Consider the following 18,736-nt stretch of genomic DNA (forward strand, 5'->3'; position numbering starts at 1 on the left):
GTATTTACTACTTCGGCACTGTTTGGAAACCTGTAAAACTTCGCCATCTGTCAAGAAAAATCAGTCTCTCTAATGTTGCATCCGCTCGTAAAAAGATTCACTGTTAACTCTAAATATCATTAGCATTAAAACGGCGTCTAATTGTGGTAGAGTCAGCGAGAGCAGTGCAGTTGGGTTAAATATTTGCATATGTAAATGAGCAGTCAAAGGAGTTATGGCAGATGCCCTGAGTCACATGAAAAGCCCGAGAAGCTCCATTTGAGTTAATTAGACCCGGTTTTCTCTGTGCGCTGGTGTAATAATAAGAAGAAGTGCATAATAAGTTACGGCAGTGATAGGTACAGTGAAAATAACGATGAGAAATATTGGTACACACGCAGATAAACAAATAAATGAATGAATGCAGGAACTGATAACGAGGCTCAGACTGAAATACATCCACTTGAGATGGTCTGTTTTAGGAACCGTGTAAGTAACTTGGGGCGACAGTAGCTCAGTTTTTAGTGAGTTGCTCAGTGTTTGTCCTCTGGTCAGAAGGTTTGGCGGTTTGAGAGCTTTGAGTGCCTTCAAGATGGAAAAGCGCAAAGTAAAAATGTGACCAAATACCATAGTCATAGTATTTTTTCTTCTTCATAGTTTTAATGACACTCGTGGATCATTAGGTTATTAATTCTGACTTTAATATACCATATTTTTCGGACTATAAGTCGCTCCGGAGTATAAGTTGCACCAGGCAAAAAATGTGTAATGAAGAAGAAACAAAACATATGGAAATCGCACCAGACTATAAGTTTATTTTATAAAATCAGAGACCAGGAACTGACATTTTATCTTGAAAGGCAAGTTCTAGTAATAACAATAGAACAGAGAACAACAGACTGTTAACGTCACATATGAACAGTTATAACTATAGCATAAATAACAGAACAGAACAAGTTTACCAAACTCTCCATCTCACTCCAAATCACTAAATCCATTGAATTTTTCATCCTCAGTGTCACTTCTGAACAACGCTGCAACCTCCGGAGGTAAAGAGAGCGTCGCTTCCTTTTCGATGTAGCTGTCGTCAAACTCAGCATCAGTTCCAGTTAGAATTATTCTGGCTTTTTTGAATCCCGACAGGATGGTTTTGGTGTCACTGAAGTCCAGGCTTTGTCGATCCGTCCAGTGACTTCCAGGAAAGTTGCATGGTGCACCCTCCCGATATCACAAGTTTTTCGCTCATTTCAAACTTTCTTTCTGCTGCTCGATTACTCTTTTCAGCTGCATATTTTGCTACTTGCAGCTTGTAATCTGCAAAATATGATTTTCTTTTTGGAGGCATGTGTGTTCAGTTTTCTCAGTCGTCTTTATAAGTTTTTTTAAATGTTAAATTGTTCAGTGGTACAGAAGTAATGGTGTGATTGACTCACATGATACAGACAGGACAGAGGCTCTTTCTGCAGGAGACATGCGCAGTAGTGGATACTAGCACACAAGTCTAACGCGCCCTCTTGTGGCTGTCAGTGTGTAAATTTTAATATATAAGTCACAGGACCACCCAAACCATGAAAAAAAGTGTGACTTATTGTCCAAAAAATACAGTATATCTAAAACAACTTAATTAAAGAAACAAGTTTCGCTGACTTCCGTGTTAAAAAACTGTGGCGCCCAACGGGAGCCGACACCATCACAACAAAGAGCCGTACAGCTGACAGGCTCTCGGTCGGGGTTTTTGTTCTGCAGCTTTCTGAATAGAACATTTGTAAAAGTTTGAACACTCAAATGTGGAAACTCAAACTCAAACATGCACGAATCCCTCAAAATACACTTTAAAGCTGCATTGCGTAACTTATCCGGTGGAGGATCCGTCAAATACTTTTCTTCTTGGAGATGTCATTGCTTTGTCTGTATGGCTTTTAACCCTTCTATCTCCATGGAGACCAAACCAGACCAAGTTACAGGTCAGATCTGTGGAGAGGCGACCCCGCTCACGGTCAGAATGCCAGTTTTTCTTGAATTTTTGAGCAGTGAAATCATCTGTAATTGAATAAATGTAAGGTAGAGCTGTTTAATGTCGCACTGTGGAGCAAGCAGGCGACGGACCTCCAACAAAAAAGTTACACAATGCACCTTTAAGTAAGATAATGATGAAGGAACCCATCTTTTTTATCATATGACACTGACAGTCTGTACATTTGCTCTTTGCTGTTTCATGTTTTGCCCTGGTCCTGGAGTAAATAATGCAGTGAGGTATAGTCCTGACCAGAGGCTCCCCAGAGGCTCGTGTGGTCGCCCTCTGCTCCTGACAGCTCCCCCCAGTGGTGCTAAATAAAACATACCTTCACCTTAATCTTTATTCTCTGTCAATCTGAAAATACACCTCCAATTTAAAGGTGCACTGTGTAACTTTTCTGTTGGAGGATACGCCACATTTGTTTTCACTACACTCTTTTTCTTTTTGTCTTGCACATGATCTTATTCCTTCTCTTTCTCTCTTATTCATTGTCTTTATCTGTATCTCTTTATCTTTCTTATTCATTATTTAGTCTTCTCTTCCCTTCTCTTTCTCTTCTCATTCCTTCGCCTTTCTTTCTTCCTTATTCATTCTTTCTGTCTCTTTTTTATCTTTTCTCTCTTATTTCTTCTCTTCTCTCTCTTCCTTATTCTCTTTTCCCTCTTCCTTTCTCCCTCTTAATCATTCTTTTCTCTCTCTCTCTTTCTCTCATTCATTCTCCTCTCTTATTCACCCCTCTCTCTCGCACTCTTCCTTTTTCTCTTATTTTTTTCTCTTCTCTCGCACACTTTCATTCTTTTTCGTTCATTCTCTTCTCTTTCACTCTCATTCCTTCCCCTTTCTGTCTTTCTCGTTCTCTTTATTCATTCTCTCTCTCTCTTTATCTCATTCCTTCTCTTATTCCTTCTCTCTCTCTCACTCACTCTTCCTTTTTTCTTATTCTTTGTCTTCTCTCACACACACTTTCATTCTCTTTCTTGCTCTCTTTCATTCATTCTCCTCTCTATTTCTCTCTCTTTATTCATTATTTTGTCTTCTCTAGTCTCTTTCATTCCTTCTCTTCCTCTTAGTCATTCACTTCTCTCTCTTTCTCTCTCTCTTGCTCTCTTTTTCTCATCTATTCTTGTCTCGCTCTTATTCACCTCTTTCACTCTTCCTTTCTCTCTCTTATTCTTTCTCTTCTCTCACACACTTTCATTCTCTCTCTTATTCATTTTTATCTTATCTCTCCTATTCATTATTTTGTCTTCTCTACTCTCTCTTTCATTCATTCTCTTCTCTTTCTCTTATTCATTCACTTCTCTCTCTCTTCCTTTCTCCCTTCGCTCTTAATCATTCTTATTCATTCTCTTCTCTCGCCCTCTCTTGCTCTTTCTCTCATTCATTCTCCTCTCTCTTATTCCTTCTCTCTCTCTCTCACTCACTCTTCCTTTCTTCTTTCACTTTCATTCTCTCTTACTTTTTCTCTCTCTTATTCATTATTTTATGTCTTCTCTACTCTCTTTTTATCTCATTCATTCTCTTATTCCTTCTCTCTTCTCTTTCTTTTTCATTCTCTTCTCCCTCGCTCTTCCTTTCTCTTCTCTCTCACACACTTTCTTTAATTCTCTTCTTTCTCTTATTCATTCACTTCTCTCTCTCCTTTCTCCCTTGCTCTTAATCATTCTTATTCATTCTCTTCTCTCGCCCTCTTTCTTGCTCTATCATTCATTCTCATCCCTCTCTCTTATTCCTTCTCTCTCTCACTCTTCCTTTCTCCTTTCACTTTCATTCTCTCTTACTCCTTCTCTCGCTTATTCATTATTTTATGTCTTCTCTTCTCTCTTTCATTCATTCTCTTCTCTTTCTCTTATTCCTTCTCCTCTCTTTCTGTTTTTATCTCATTCATTCTCTTATTCCTTGTCTTCTCTTATTCATTCTCTTCTTCTTTTTTTCTCTCTTTCTTTCATTCATTCTTCTCTCTCCCATTCTGTCTTATTCATCTCTCTCCCTCTCCTTTTCTCTCTCTCATTCATTCTCTCTCCTCCAGGTGAGTTTTTTTTTTTTCTTTCTTTACTGACAGTTCCTCTCGTGTCCACTGGGGGCGGTGTGGAGCAGGTGTAAAAGTGACAGATCCACACTGTAATTGGTTGGAGGGGCAGAGTGAAGAGTGTGGCTGCCGCTCGAAGTAACACCGTCCAGATTCTTTTACGCTCCGACTACAATGGCACTCGTTAGGACCGGCTTTATTGACGGGTGCTTTTTGGTGCCAGGGTGACAGGTGCGGCAGGTGCGGCAGCTGCCAGTCCATAAAAGGCCGTCGTTTCAGACTCGTCTCATTATGTGGGTCACCTCCGCTGCAGTAGAAACCTCGTGTGAGAGGAGTACTACATATACCAGAGCCAGAGGAGAGAGAAACAGAAGTGCCGGTTTGAGAGAGACACTGGAACTGAACCAGCTCTTCATGGGTTGTACGTTTTTGTGTTTACTTTGGGTTTTGTGTTTATTGTGTTCTGTTTTGGTTGTATTTTTTTGTGAAATACTACCATTCAAAAGTTTGGGCACACTTTTTCCTTCATGATTTCTCCTTATTTCCATGATTGTTTTACATTGTAGATTCTCACTGAAGGCATCAAAACTATGAATGAACTCAGGTTGTTTAAAATAGCTTCTCTTTGCTTTGCACTCTTGGCATTTCTTGACCCTGACATGTAGCTGTGAAGTGAAAACCACTGAACACTGAGACGAGGCCTAGGGTTTGCAGCACTGACGACAAAGTAAAGCTTGGCTACTTTGAGGAATTTGAACATGAGATATAAAACCCAATCAATCCTATCCACTTTATTTATATAGTACATTTTATTAAAATGACTGTCAGATCTCAAAAGCTGAGTACTTAGTACTTGGATGGGAGACCACTGGGAAAATCAGGTGCCACAAGGGGGGACAGTCGCAAAAACATATTGTGTGTCGGAGGGGGCTGATAGTGCAGATGGCAGTCGCACTTCTGTCAGTCCTCCTCAATCTCCTCCTTAAAACAAGTAAGTTGTTCATGTTCTGGCTCCGGTACGAGAGGAACTTTAAAATCTCCAGGTGCTCAATGCTCGCGTCCATGTTTGGGCAACTTCTGTAAACACAGAGCACGCTCGCTGCGGTTGACGTCATCATGTCTCCAGTGCACATGCAGGACACTTTCGGGCCATTTAATGTTCTCACTGGAGTCACATACAAGTCGCATTTAATTGGAAATGTGAAGGACCTCGCAAAAACATCGGATTTCACAAAAAAATCGGAATTGAGCGTTAAGCCCTGCAGTCTGAACGTAGCCTAAAGGACAGTAAATCATAAATAAAAGCTATAAATAACACAAAAGTACAGAAAATCTATTTTTGTTTTAAGCCATGTTAAAATGTAGTTACCTCATCAAAAACATATATATATGTGTGTAATGTGTTAATAAAAACATTCAGTCATGACTAACACTTTATCGTCGTCTTTATCATCTCCAAAGTTCAAAATGCACTGGTTCATTTTGTGATGTAATGAAGTGTTCATTTTGAGTTAATAGCTCCTTTTACCTTTAGTTTAATAGAGATTGTTTTAGAGAAGAATTGCGACTTAAACGTGTGTGAATGAAACAAAACGCAACTCCAGGTTTGTCTGTGATGAGGAAACATTAGAACAGAACAGAAAACTGCGTAATATGGGCTCTTTAAGTTCTTTCTCGTCTGCTTCTTTACACTCTGATCAAACACTCACCTCTGCACACGCACACATCCGGCTCTCCTAACTCCCATCCCTCGCTCCCAAAATATTCATGATTCAGGAAGGACTTTAAATTTCATCAAGTTTGGAGCCCCCGGGCCATCTCCGCTCTCCTCCTCCTCCCCCTCTCCTCTCCCCACGCGCCAAATGTCACCGGCACCAGCTAAACTTTTATTATTTACAGGTTAACACATCAACGCCCGGCGGGGAGTCAGCCATACCGGAGAGACGGAGAGAAAGAAAGAGAGGAGAGAAAGAATCGAGGATGAGTGGATGCGTACATTGTATGGGTGCGTCTGGTGTATGTGTTATTAATGGACTAAAAGAGAGAACAGAGATAGAGAGAGATAAAAAGCGAGGATGTGAGAGAGACGAGGTGAGAGATGGAGAGAAGAGAGGAGAGGGAGGGATGAGATGAAGAGAGAGTGAAAGAGGGGGAGAGACGTCAGGGTGAGAAAGAGAGAGAAGAGGGAGAGAAAAACAGACAAGAGGAACTAAACAGAGGGATCAGTGATGGAGGGAAGAGAGAAAGAGGGAGGGAAGAGATATGGAGCAAGAGTGAAGAGGGACAGAAAAAAAGAGAGGGAGGAAGAGAGAAGCGAGAGATAAGAGGGAGAGAAAACGGACAAGGGGAACTAAATAGAGAAGGATCGGTGAGGGAGGGAAGAGAGATGGAGTGAAAGAAGGACAGAGAAAGAGAGGAGGGAGAGAGACAAGGTGAGAGAGAAGAAAGAGAGAAAGGGAAATAAATAGAGAGCAGTGATAGAGAGAGAGATAAAGGGGGGGAAGAGAGAAATAGAAAGGGAAGAGAGATAAATAGAGAAAGAGAGATGGAGAGAGTAAGAGGAAAAGAGACAAGGTAAGAGAGGAGAAAGAGGTATGAGAGAGGGAGAGAAAAAGAGACCACGGAAGAGTGAGAAAGAGGAAAAGAGAGAGACAAGGTGAGAGAAAAAGAGTCAAAGGGAAATGGAGAGGGAACAGTGATAGAGGGAGAGAGAAAGAGACGAGAGACGGCGAGATATAGAGGGAGGGAAGAGAGATGAGCGGAGAGAGAGTGAAGGTGAGAGAAACGGAGAGAAAGAGTGAGGGAAAGAGACAAGGTAGGAGAGAGGAGAGAGGCATGAAGGAGAGAAAGAGGGGAGGGAAGAGAACAGAGAGATTGTGTGAGAGAAATAGAGAGGGAAGAGAGAGAAAAGGAGATGGAGAGTGAGGGAATGAGAGAGAGGCAAAGAGACAAGGTAAGGGAGAGAGATGAAGGATGGAGAGAGGAAAAGGGAGAGAAAAAGATACCACAGAAGAGCGATAGAGGGAGAGAGAAAGACGAGGTGAGAGAGAGAAGAAAAAGAGACAAAGGGAAATAAATAGAGAAGGAACAGTGGTAGAAGGAGAAAGAGATGAGAGAGAGAGATTTAAAGAGGAAGGGAAGAGATGAAAAGAGCGTGAAGGTGAGAGAAAGTCTGAGAGACAAATAGAGAGGAACGAGAGATGGAGAAAGACTAAGAATGAGGGAGTGAGAGCGAGGGAAAGAGACACGAGGAAATAGAGATATGAGGGAGGGAGAAAGATCACAGAAGAGTATTGGGAATAGAGGAAGAGAGAAAGACGAGGTGAGAGAAAGAGTCAGTGATGAGTAGCGGGGCACATGCAGTAGTCGGTGTACGTCTGGTGTATGTGTTATTGATGCAGTAAAGGGGAAATGCCGCTGGAGGATTTGTCGCAGGTTGAGCGGTGACAGTCGGGGTTTGTGCATCTGCCTCGTATCCGGCTTCAGAGTTTTTGTTGTTTTTTTTTTTCCTTCTTGTTCAAAGTGATGCCGCCTAAAGTTCTTGGTGTGGCTTCTGTGGGATGAGAGACTGAGAAAAAGAGAGGGAAGAGAGAAGAGAAGAGAGGAAAAAAGAGTGAGGAAAATGCATCCACCAGACTGTGAATCGGGATAAGGGGGCATAGCGACTTTCTCACACCTTGGATAGAGTTCAAATGGCCCCCGTCTTAACCAGTGTTGGGAAGGTGACTTTTAAAATGTATTCCCCTACAGATTACAGATTACATACCCCAAAATGTAGTTTGTAACGTAATCCATTAAATTACTTAAAGTGAGTAACGTAATCTGAATACTTTGGATTACTTGGTTTGGTGTAGAGAAGCAAAGACGAGGAAATCGTAACATAAGATGTTTTATCTGCTAAAAGAAAATAAAAAGCCCAGACTTTACTGAACCGAATTAAAAATATTATTGATAGAAGAGGAAGAGACACGGTCCAGCATGGTTTAGTCCTGTTAAATCCTGTTTGAGACATAGTTTACACCTGGTTTTAGTCCTGGTTTATACCTGGATTGGACCTGGTTTAGACCTGGTTTAGACCTTTTTAGACCTGGTTTTGACCTGGTTTTAGACCTGGTTTAGACCTGGTTTAGACCTGGTTTAGACCTGGTTTTAGACCTTAGACCTGGTTTAGACCTGGTTTTAGACCTGGTTTAGACCTGGTTTAGACCTGGTTTAGACCTGGTTTTAGACCTGGTTTAGACCTGGTTTTAGACCTGGTTTAGACCTGTTTAGACCTGGTTTAGACCTGGTTTAGACCGGTTTAGACCTGGTTTTAGACCTGTTTTAGACCTGGTTTAGACCTGGTTTTAGACCTAGTTTAGACCTGGTTTTAGACCTGGTTTAGACCTGGTTTTAGACCTGGTTTAGACCTGGTTTAGACCTGGTTTTAGACCTGGTTTTAGACCTGGTTTAGACCTGGTTTAGACCTGGTTTAGACCTGGTTTAGACCTGGTTTTAGACCTGGTTTTAGACCTGGTTTAGACCTGGTTTAGACCTGGTTTTAGACCTGGTTTAGACCTGGTTTTAGACCTGGTTTAGACCTGGTTTTAGACCTGGTTTAGACCTGGTTTAGACCTGGTTTAGACCTGGTTTAGACCTGTTTTAGACCTGGTTTTAGACCTGGTTTAGACCTGGTTTACCTTTAGACCTGGTTTAGACCTGTTTAGACCTTGGTTTAGACCTAGTTTTAGACCTGGTTTAGACCTAGTTTAGACCTAGTTTAGACCTGGTTTTAGACCTAGTTTAGACCTGGTTTAGACCTGGTTTAGACCTGGTTTTAGACCTGGTTTTAGACCTGGTTTTAGACCTGGTTTTAGACCTGGTTTAGACCTGGTTTAGACCTGGTTTAGACCTGGTTTTAGACCTGGTTTTAGACCTGGTTTTAGACCTGGTTTTAGACCTGGTTTTAGACCTGGTTTAGACCTGGTTTAGTGTCCTGGCAATGAGTGGAATTACCGGAAAGAAAAAAAAAAAAAAAAAAGGGAATAGCCCAAAATGTGAAAACAGGAAAATACCGCTGTGTAATCCATTTATTTCAACAAAGTAACTGTAATTCAATTACCACTCACTGAAACAGTAACTGTAACCGAATACAGTTCCTCATAATTTGTACTCTGATTACATAACTCCGGTACATGTAATCTGTTACTCCCCAACACTGGTCTTAACTACGTCCCTTCGAACCATGTGAATCCTCGCAAAACTCCGGTCGTCACATGTTTTCTCCCGACGGGAAGACGGGGACATGTTTGTTTAAATCAGCCGACAGGTCAAGAAGTCTGCACGTAAGAATTTAAAGTAACGTAATAAGTTAAATTAACACTGAACTACCGTCATGATCAGTTTTAATACAAATTCAAGCCGCGCACCTCCTGTAGATCTCCTCTTTGTTGTTTTTTCTTGACTCTATTAATGTAAGGATGAAAAACAGACAAAAGTGGTGTAAAACTGTGGGCGTTCTGAACAATGGAGCTGCGGTAAAAAAAAAAAAAAAAACTTCCTCTTTGTCTCCACCTAATCACAGGAGCCATATTGTCTCCCTGTTGAATATTATCAAGTTCTCCCGACTTTCTCTCCTCGCTTTCTGTTCCTTTCCTTCTCTCTCTCTCTCTCGTTCTGTCTTTCTTTCTCTCCGTGTGTGGCTGTGTTTGTGGAAGCGCGTGCTGCTAATAAACTCCCATTGGAACAAGTGAGCGCAGGATGCCAAGTGTTATTGTGTTAGTGCAGGCCTACACACCACATGTCCACCACTGTCCCTCCTCTACCAACGAACGACACGGAGAGAGGGAAGAGAGGAAGATGGAGAGAAAGAGGGATGAGGAAAAGGGACAAAGAGAGAAGAAGGAAGGGAGAGAGGAGAGAGGAAGATGGAGAAAGGAGTTGGAGCAAGGAGGAGGGGTGAGAAATGGAGAAAGAATGACATGAGAGAAAGATGGAGAGAGCGTGAAAAGCGATGAAGAGAAATAAGGGGTGGAGAGAGAAGAGAAAGAAAGAAAGAAAGAGAGAAAGCAGATGGAGAGAGAGAGTGAAGGAAGGAGATAAAGAGGGAGGAAGAAAGACAGAATTACAGGAAAGAGATGGAGAGGAAGAGATTGAAAGAAAGAGATGGAGAGGGAAGAGAGAGATGAGAGGGAGGGAGAAAAAAGATAAAACAGTGAGTGAAAGAGGGAGGGTGAAAGAAAGAGGGAAAACAAATGGAGAGAGAGTGAAGGAAGGAGATAGAGGGAGGGATGAGAGAGAGAAAAAGAATTACGAGACGAGAGAGAGTAAGAGATTGAAAGAAAGAGATGGAGGGGGCGAGGGAAGAGAGGGATAACAGAGGGTGAGAGAAAGAGAGGGAAAATAGATGGAGAGAGAGAGTGAAGGAAGGAGAGAAAGAAAGATGGAATAACAGGGAAGAGAGATGGAGAGAGAGAGTAAGAGATTAAAAGCGAGAGATGGGGAGGAGAGAGGGAAGAGAGGGGGAGATAGAAAAAAGAGATAAAACAGAGTGAAAGAGGGAGGGATGGGAGAGGGAGAGAGAAAGAAAGAGGGAAAACAGATGGAGAGAGAGTGAAAAAGGGAGGGATGAGAGAAGGAGATAGAAAAAAGAGATAAAACAGATAGTGTGAAAGAGGGAGGGATGAGGGAAGGATGAAAGGGAGAGGGAAGGAAAGACGGAATGACAGGAAAGAGATGGAGGGAGAGAGTGGAAGAGAGGGTGAGGGGAGATGGAGAGAGCGACAGACAAGAGATGGAGAGAGAGGGAAAGAAAGACGGGATGACAGGAAAGAGATGGAGGGAGGGAGTGGAAGAGAGGATGAAGAGAGATGGTGAGAGAAGAGAAAGAGATAAGAGATGGAGAGAGGGGATGAAAGAGGGAGGAAGAGAGGAAGAGAGAAGGAAAGACTGAAAGACAGGAAAGAGAGATAGAGGGAAAAAGGGAAAGAGGGTGAAAATAGATGGAGAGAGTCAAGATAGATGGAGAGAGAGAGTAAGAGAGATTGAAAGAAAGAGATGGAGAGAGAGAGGAAGAGAGATTGAAAGAAAGAGATGGAGAGAGAGAGGAAGAGAGGGTGAGGGGAGATGGAGAGAGCGACAGACAAGAGATGGAGAGAGAGAAAGAAAGAAAGAAAGAAAGAAAGAAAGAGGGAAAACAGATGGAAGAGAGAGGGAAAGAAAGACGGAATGACAGGAAAGAGATGGAGGGAGAGAGTGGAAGAGAGGATGAAGAGAGATGGTGAGAGAAGAGAAAGAGATAAGAGATGGAGAGAGGGGGTGAAAGAGGGAGGAAGAGAGAGAGAGAAGGAAAGACTGAATGACAGGAAAGAGAGATAGAGGGAAAAAGGGAAAGAGGGTGAAAATAGATGGAGAGAGTCAAGATAGATGGAGAGAGAGAGTAAGAGATTGAAAGAAAGAGATGGAGAGAGAGAGGAAGAGAGGGTGAGGGGAGATGGAGAGAGCGACAGACAAGAGATGGAGAGAGAGAAAGAAAGAAAGAAAGAAAGAGGGAAAACAGATGGAGAGAGAGGGAAAGAAAGACGGGATGACAGGAAAGAGATGGAGGGAGGAGAGTGGAAGAGAGGATGAAGAGAGATGGTGAGAGAAGAGAAAGAGATAAGAGATGGAGAGAGGGGGTGAAAGAGGGAGGAAGAGAGAGGGAAAGACTGAAAGACAGGAAAGAGAGATAGAGGGAAAAAGGGAAAGAGGGTGAAAATAGATGGAGAGAGAGAGTAAGAGAGATTGAAAGAAAGAGATGGAGAGAGAGAGGAAGAGAGGGTGAGGGGAGATGGAGAGAGCGACAGACAAGAGATGGAGAGAGAGAGAGAAAGAAAGAGGGAAAACAGATGGAGAGAGAGGGAAAGAAAGACGGGATGACAGGAAAGAGATGGAGGAAGAGAGGATGAAGAGATGGTGAGAGAAGAGAAAGAGATAAGAGATGGAGAGAGGGGATGAAAGAGGGAGGAAGAGAGAGGGAGATAACGAGGGAGGGATGAGAGGAAGAGAGAATCAAAGACTGAAAAAGGACAGGAAAAGAGATAGAGGGTGAAAATAGATGGAGAGAGAGTAAGAGAGATTGAAAGAAAGAGATGGAGAGAGGAAGACAGCAATGAGAGAGACACAAGAGACAGAAGAAACTGAGTAAGAAAGAGAAAGCGATAAACAAAGGAGAGAGGAAGAGAGAGAAGGAAAGCGAGGGAAGAGAAGGAGAGCTGTAGTGGGCGTGTAGGCGTGGGCGGCTGCAGCGGGTCGGCGCTCGTGATTGGACGGACCGCAGACGCTGGAACAGTGGACCAGGGTCCTGTGGATACAATCAAGACACCGAGCCACATGGAAACCGAACCAATGTGAGAAAAGAAACGCCGAAATGTCCAAACTCTGCGCCAAACGTTCACACATCCAGCAAGTCTGTTTATCCTTCACAAAGTTTACTGTACTTCCACAAAATACAAGTCATATTTCTCCTTAGACTTACAATTAGGAGTTAAAGAGAGTTTTAAAACGTAACATATTTAGATCATCATGTTACCTTTGTTTCCTTTTACTCTCTCCTTCAGAGCGCTATCACAAAACAATCAGCGTGCGTCCTGCTAATTAAACTACTGTACATTGCGCCAGGTTTGTGAAGTTGTAGTGCACAGTTTTCTGTCATGTTTTTGTGTATTTTTGTTGTGTAGGAGCGTGGGTGATGTACACTACCATATAAAAGTGAAAAAATGCACAGCGCACTCAGTTTTAAATAACGTTTCTGCAAAAAAAAAAAAAAAAGCCGTCGTCAGATATGGAAACTAAACCTACGTGAGAGAAGAAAAAAAACAAAACAACTAAATGTCCAGACTCTGTTCCAAACATTCACACATCCAGTAAGTCTGTTTCTCCTTTACAAAGTAGAGTAAATTGTAGTCCAAAGCAAGACAAATATCGAATATCGACAAAGGCTTTTTTGCCAAAACATTATAAAAAAAAATTTAAATAAAAAGCTTTTGGACACCGACCATCTGAGTGTTCTATGCATTTTTTTTTTCACTTTGAGGTTGCTGTTCCTTGCATTTGCACCTCTACAAGAACTTTGGTGTACGTTTTCTGTTTCATTTGAAGTTTGGATCCTCTCACTCAGTTTTCTTCTACGTTTTTACCACTTTCTACATTTGATACATAAAAAAACATCACATTTTAGCCAGGCTGGTGCCACCTAGTGCCTCTGCTCAATTTCATTTCTCTCCAGCGACTAGGTCAGGAGTCAAAATACACTAGACGGTTTGCAAGAACCCTGGAAGTGAGAGTCTGGGCACCAGCCAATCAGTGAAGAGCCATAGTACATTCTGTGTTGGGAACGATTCCCGAGATCGAGGATTTAAAGCTGGAACAAAGAGAATGTTTGGTGAATTTTATCAGAGGGAAATTATTGTCCTTCTTCCTACAGGATTTGGGAAAAGCTTAATATACCAGTTAACCCCATTAGTGTTGCATTACATACGTCATGCCCAAATAGCAATTGGTTAAATAAAAAAAGTACCCACCTACTGTCAAGCGAACGAAATCTAATGCTGCGAGGTCAGACGGTTTCCATGAAGTGAAACCAGCTGATGAATCAGACTAATCACATATAGGGTCGTGCAAAAATATTGAAATATCGATATATCGTATCGTTTAATGTGATGATACAGTATCGATATCATTGGCTGCTGTATTGTTATATCGCAAGAGTTTTTGTTTTTTTTGGTAATTTTTACTAAATTATTTTGTTACAGCGCTACAGTTTTGTTGTTTGTTCAGAGGAAGGAAACTCATTTGACATTTTCAGTGTTTTGAGGATTAAAATGTTTGTGTTTTATATTCACTTTGCACAAGAAGTGGTTTAACAAAGACTTTTACGATCACAGACATGATTTAGCCTTTATTTTTTAACTGAACCATATTGGATCGATTGGAAAAAATATCATATCGAATCGAAAGCTCACGGTTTTGACATATCTATCGTATCGTGGCCTATGTATCGAGGTACTGCATGTATCGTATCAGCCACTTCTTAACGATATGAACGATATACATTTTCTTTTTTCTTACCACTTTCTACATTTTAGACACATACGGAAGATACCAAATATATAAATAACTAGAAAAATGAGGCTAGTTTGAGGATTTGGTTGTAAATAATGAAAAGAAAAATTGTAGCGTCACTTTTTTTTTTTTAGACGGGAGCGTGAGTCCAAATAGAAGGAAGATGGGACGAGATCACTAAATTACTCAAACATGGATGAATGACTTCTAAAACCTCTTCGGACGCGGTAAAAAGCTCAAAAAGTGGATTTTAAACACAATTGAAACCATCTTTGGCCTATATACGTTGCTTATTGGACTCCTTTGTGCTTTAGTGTCATGTCTCCAGGTGACTACTCCAAACTGCCAACATTTGCATTCACTAATTAAATTGTCAGAAGCCATTTTTCCCCCCCACTCACTTCTTGATTAAAACTAATATTAATCATTTTAATTAAGCCCAATAATAATTAAATTCCTATCAATCTTCAATTATTGCTCAGTGGAGTTTTAAATATGGGAGCGGCTGAGTGGCTCTGCGCTCGTTTGTTCGGAGGCGGTCGACTCGCGTGCTGCTGCCCAGGACGAGATACGTCTGTGGAAAGAGAGATGAAGAGAGAGTGAAAGAAAGTGGAAAATGATGGAGAGAGACGAGAAGGGGAAGAGAGATGGGTGAGGAGAGATGGTGAGAGCCAAGAGAGTAGAGGGAAAGAGTGAAGAGAGAGAAAGTAATGAAAGAAAATCAGAATCCGTCTCTTTCTCTTTCATTACTTTCTCTCTCCTCTCTCTTCTAGGAGAGAGAAAGAGAGAGAAGGAGGAAAGACGGAGAGAGTCAGAGAGAGTGAAGAAAGATGGAGGGGGTGAGAGATGGGGAGGAGAGATGGAGAGAGTCGGAGAGAGTGAAGAACAAGAAGAGAGAAAAGGGGTGAAGAGAGAGGAGACAAAGAGAGATGGAGAGAGAGAGAGATAAAGAGAGCAAACAGAGAGATGGAAAAGATGGAGAGAGTCGGAGAGCGAAGAAAGATGGAGAGAGAAAAAGAACAAAGAGGAAAAAAAGATGGAGAGGAGAGATGAGAGAGTGAAGAGACAGAGGAGAGAGAAAGAGATGGAGATAGAGAGAATTAGAAAGAGCAAAGAGATGGAGAGAAAGAGAAAGGAATGAGAAATAGATAGGAGAAATGAGAGAGCTATAGAGAGACGGAAAAGATGGAAAGAGTGAGATGTAGAGAGAAAGAGAACGGAGAGAGTGGAAAGAAAGAGAAGGAGAGAGAAAGAGAGAGATGAAGAGACACAGAGCGCGAAGAGAGATGGAGAGAGTGAGACGTAAAGAGAACAAAGAGAGAGAGAAGAAGGAAAGATAGATAAATGGAGAGAGAAAGAAAGTGACGAGAGTGAGGAGAGAGAAAGTGAGATGGAGAGATAAAGAGAGAGGAATGGGAGATGAAGAAGCAAAGAAAGAAGGTGTAGAGAGAAAGAGAGATGGAGAATGAGAAAGAGAGAGAGAGAGTGGTCGAGGAGCATGTGGGTGGGTAATTCTACTTTTGTGTTGGGAAAATGGTTTAAAACTTTTGGAAAATAAAAAAAAAAACTTGGAAAAGAACTCTTAGCCCAACCTTCTGTTCATCTTACCCACATGAAGTTGTGCAGAATCCATCAATTTTAAGGAACACATTATATTTGTATTCACTATGTCTTTATAATTTATGACACTGTGACATTTTGGACATTTTAAATCAGAATATTCATTTAATTTGCTTAATCAAAACACAACGGGTCGTCTTTAAACGTGTATGTTTTGCATTTATTCTATTACAGGTGCATTCAGCGCACAAAAACAACTAGAAAAACCTGCGTCACCTCCACAGATTTAACCTGTAACTTCTTCACTTGCTTGTTTCCATGGAGATAGACACATTTTATTTATACGGTGGAACATTCCAGGAAAGGCCATAACATCGAAGCTTTTGTATATGAGTTTTGTTTTTGTTTTTTTTGCAGCCGATAGTTCACTGAAGTAATATTTAGAAGTACTACTCTTGCGCCCGCCCCATCCCTCCCTCCCCCCCGTTGTTTACAGTAAAGTACAAATGAGATTTATTCCTATCTTCCCTGCGGTTTAAGCCCTCCTCTGTTGACGAAGCACTCGGCTGTAGTAGCACTATAAATAAACCTGCACGTCTGAATGGGAGAAAGTGCTCTATTAAAATGCATTGTGAGCGTGTTACCGTAATACTCCTAAAGCCGGGCAGCGCGTTTTTGTTACGCCGTCTGATCTGTCTGCGTGAGCGACCGGGGGATTACTGCGCGGATATTTGTAGCTAAAGAAAAAAATGTGCGACGCTTGCAAATATAAATACACAAATGCGACTATACTTGAGTGATTTTCAAACTGGAAGAAGCTTTGTGTAGATTTTTATAAAGGTCCTATATTACACAAAATGGAAAATATAAACACACACCTGGAGTTGTGTTTTGTTTTCTTCACTAAGGGTGTGCAAAAATGTCAAAATACCAATATATCGTATCGTTTAATGTGATGATACAGTATCGATATTGTGGGCTGCTGTATCGATATATCGCCAAGAGTATTTTTTGGTTTATTTTACTCAATTATTTTGTTACTGCGTTACAGTTTTGCTGTTTTCTTAGAGGAAGAAAACTCGTTTATGCAACACATTTGACATTTTCACTTTTGATGCTTTTGACGGTTTTGATGATTAAAATGTTTGTGTTTCATATGAACTTTGCACAAGACGTGGTTTAACAAAATTTACCATAATTTTTTTGTTTATTTTACTAAATAATTTTGTTGCAGCACTACAGTTTTGTTGCTTATTTGGAGGAAGGAAACTTTTTTATGCAACAAATTTGACATATTTTACTATTTTGAGGATTAAAATGGGTTAGTTTCATATGAACTTTGCACAAGAAGTGGTTTCACAAAGATTTTTAGTATCACAACTATGAGTAAGGCTTTATTTTTTTATCAAATTGATTTGAAATATATCGTTTTGAATCGTATCAAATCGAAAACTCACTGTATCGAGGAATGTATCGTATGGGCAACTTCTTGATGATACCTAGCCGTAATCTTCACACATCTTTGAGTAATCCTGGTTTATTTATCTCTGTCTTTATATTTATCCCCAAAGCTCAAAATGCTCTGTTCCACCTTGTGATGTCATGTAGTGGTAGTTTGCAAGTTAACTTTTACCTTTACTTCAGCAGAAATTGGCAATTCCAGGGCTGAAATCATCCAAATGATTCTTAGTGAAGGTGTATGGAGTTTGAAAACACAGTGGAGCACTTCCTGTGTTTCTGTCTGAGCGAAAAACTCAGTCTAAATATGCAGGATTTGTGCGTTAACCATGTGTGAATGAAACAAAACACAACTCCCGATACACAAAATAGATCAGAAAATAGCATAATATAGCCATTTTAAATTCATATATCTATGGGTTTCAAAAATGATTAGAAATTAGGACTGTTGCTATAGCGATTAACAATTTAAACCAAAATTCTCAAACCTTTTAACTAGAATAAAAGTCCTCAAATTGAACAGCCAAGTGTCCTCTATCTTAATTTGACATTTATTGGAGCATTAAGCGTTTGGCAAGACACTTCTCTTTTTTCTAAATAAATGTATGAGGATGATTGAGGTGAACTTATTTTTTTTTCCCTGCAAGTTACAGTTTAAGATTAATTTAATGTCATACTATGGAGCATTACCGACAAAGCGATACCATCTCTCTATTTGAACTCTTATTTACTTTTTTTTTTTTACAGCAGAGATATTTCAAGATTTCACCAATATTTTTACCCATCAAAGTTTCATCTTTTATGTTTCTGTTTCCCAGGGCCGATGCAGGAGACGGTGTTCGACTTCTGGAGGATGGTCTGGCAGGAGAACACGGCAGCGATCGTCATGGTGACCAACCTGGTGGAAGTGGGACGGGTGAGTACCGGATCAGACGTTTACCCCAGTTTACCCCAGTCTGCTTAACTACTAACACATATTTAGATCACCATGTTACCTTTTATTGTTCTGAAAACCTTAGAGAAGCACTATTAGGCTATGTCAGTTTGCGGTCTGTCGCATGTCTCCTGCAGAAAGATCCGCTGTCCTGTCTGGTATCATGTCAGTGTTTTGTAGGATTTCTGCAGATTTCAGGCTCTCCCGGGGCTAGTTGTATCGATCAGGTGTAAGTGGACGCCCGGCTACTGAAGTTTGGGCCATTTCTTCTCGTCATTTACGCACTCACCCGCATTTAACGCATACGGGTTTTTAAGACGTACCCCGCTTACTCATGTTAATTTAGCATCATACTGGATTTTTCAGATTATAAGGCGCAATATCAGTAATGTTGAATTTTGTCATCTATTTTCATACATAAGATGCCTCAAATTATAAGGCGTATTAAGCGAAACAAACGGACGACACTTGAGACTGATCCCTTAGTCCAGGCGTCCGTGATCCGTTGTCAGATCGTGGCGTAATTCGCTCGGTGTTGCCTCCCTGTCTTGGTGAATGTGGATTATGAATGTGAATCTGGGTGGATCCTTTAAGTTTGTTTTTTATTTCCTACGAGGAGGATTCAAATATACATTGAGTAATAATGTGTTTAATGCAGCTTTGCGCACATTTGTTTACG

At 41.0% G+C, this 18,736-nt stretch overlaps 1 protein-coding gene across 1 annotated transcript in view; it reads left to right on the forward strand.

Moving 5' to 3' along the window:
- The window catches only part of LOC110153462 (protein tyrosine phosphatase receptor type M), a 583,698-nt gene that overhangs the window by 511,181 nt on the left and 53,781 nt on the right, over nt 1–18,736 (forward strand). Inside the window, exon 24 of the mRNA XM_055151363.1 lies at nt 17,942–18,039. Within this exon, the coding sequence (XP_055007338.1) occupies nt 17,942–18,039 (98 nt within the window). The remainder of the gene's footprint in view (nt 1–17,941; nt 18,040–18,736) is intronic.

Source organism: Boleophthalmus pectinirostris, unplaced genomic scaffold, assembly GCF_026225935.1.
Source record: "Boleophthalmus pectinirostris isolate CB_2022bp ecotype Guang Dong unplaced genomic scaffold, ASM2622593v1 HiC_scaffold_16, whole genome shotgun sequence".
Taxonomy (NCBI): domain Eukaryota; kingdom Metazoa; phylum Chordata; class Actinopteri; order Gobiiformes; family Gobiidae; genus Boleophthalmus; species Boleophthalmus pectinirostris.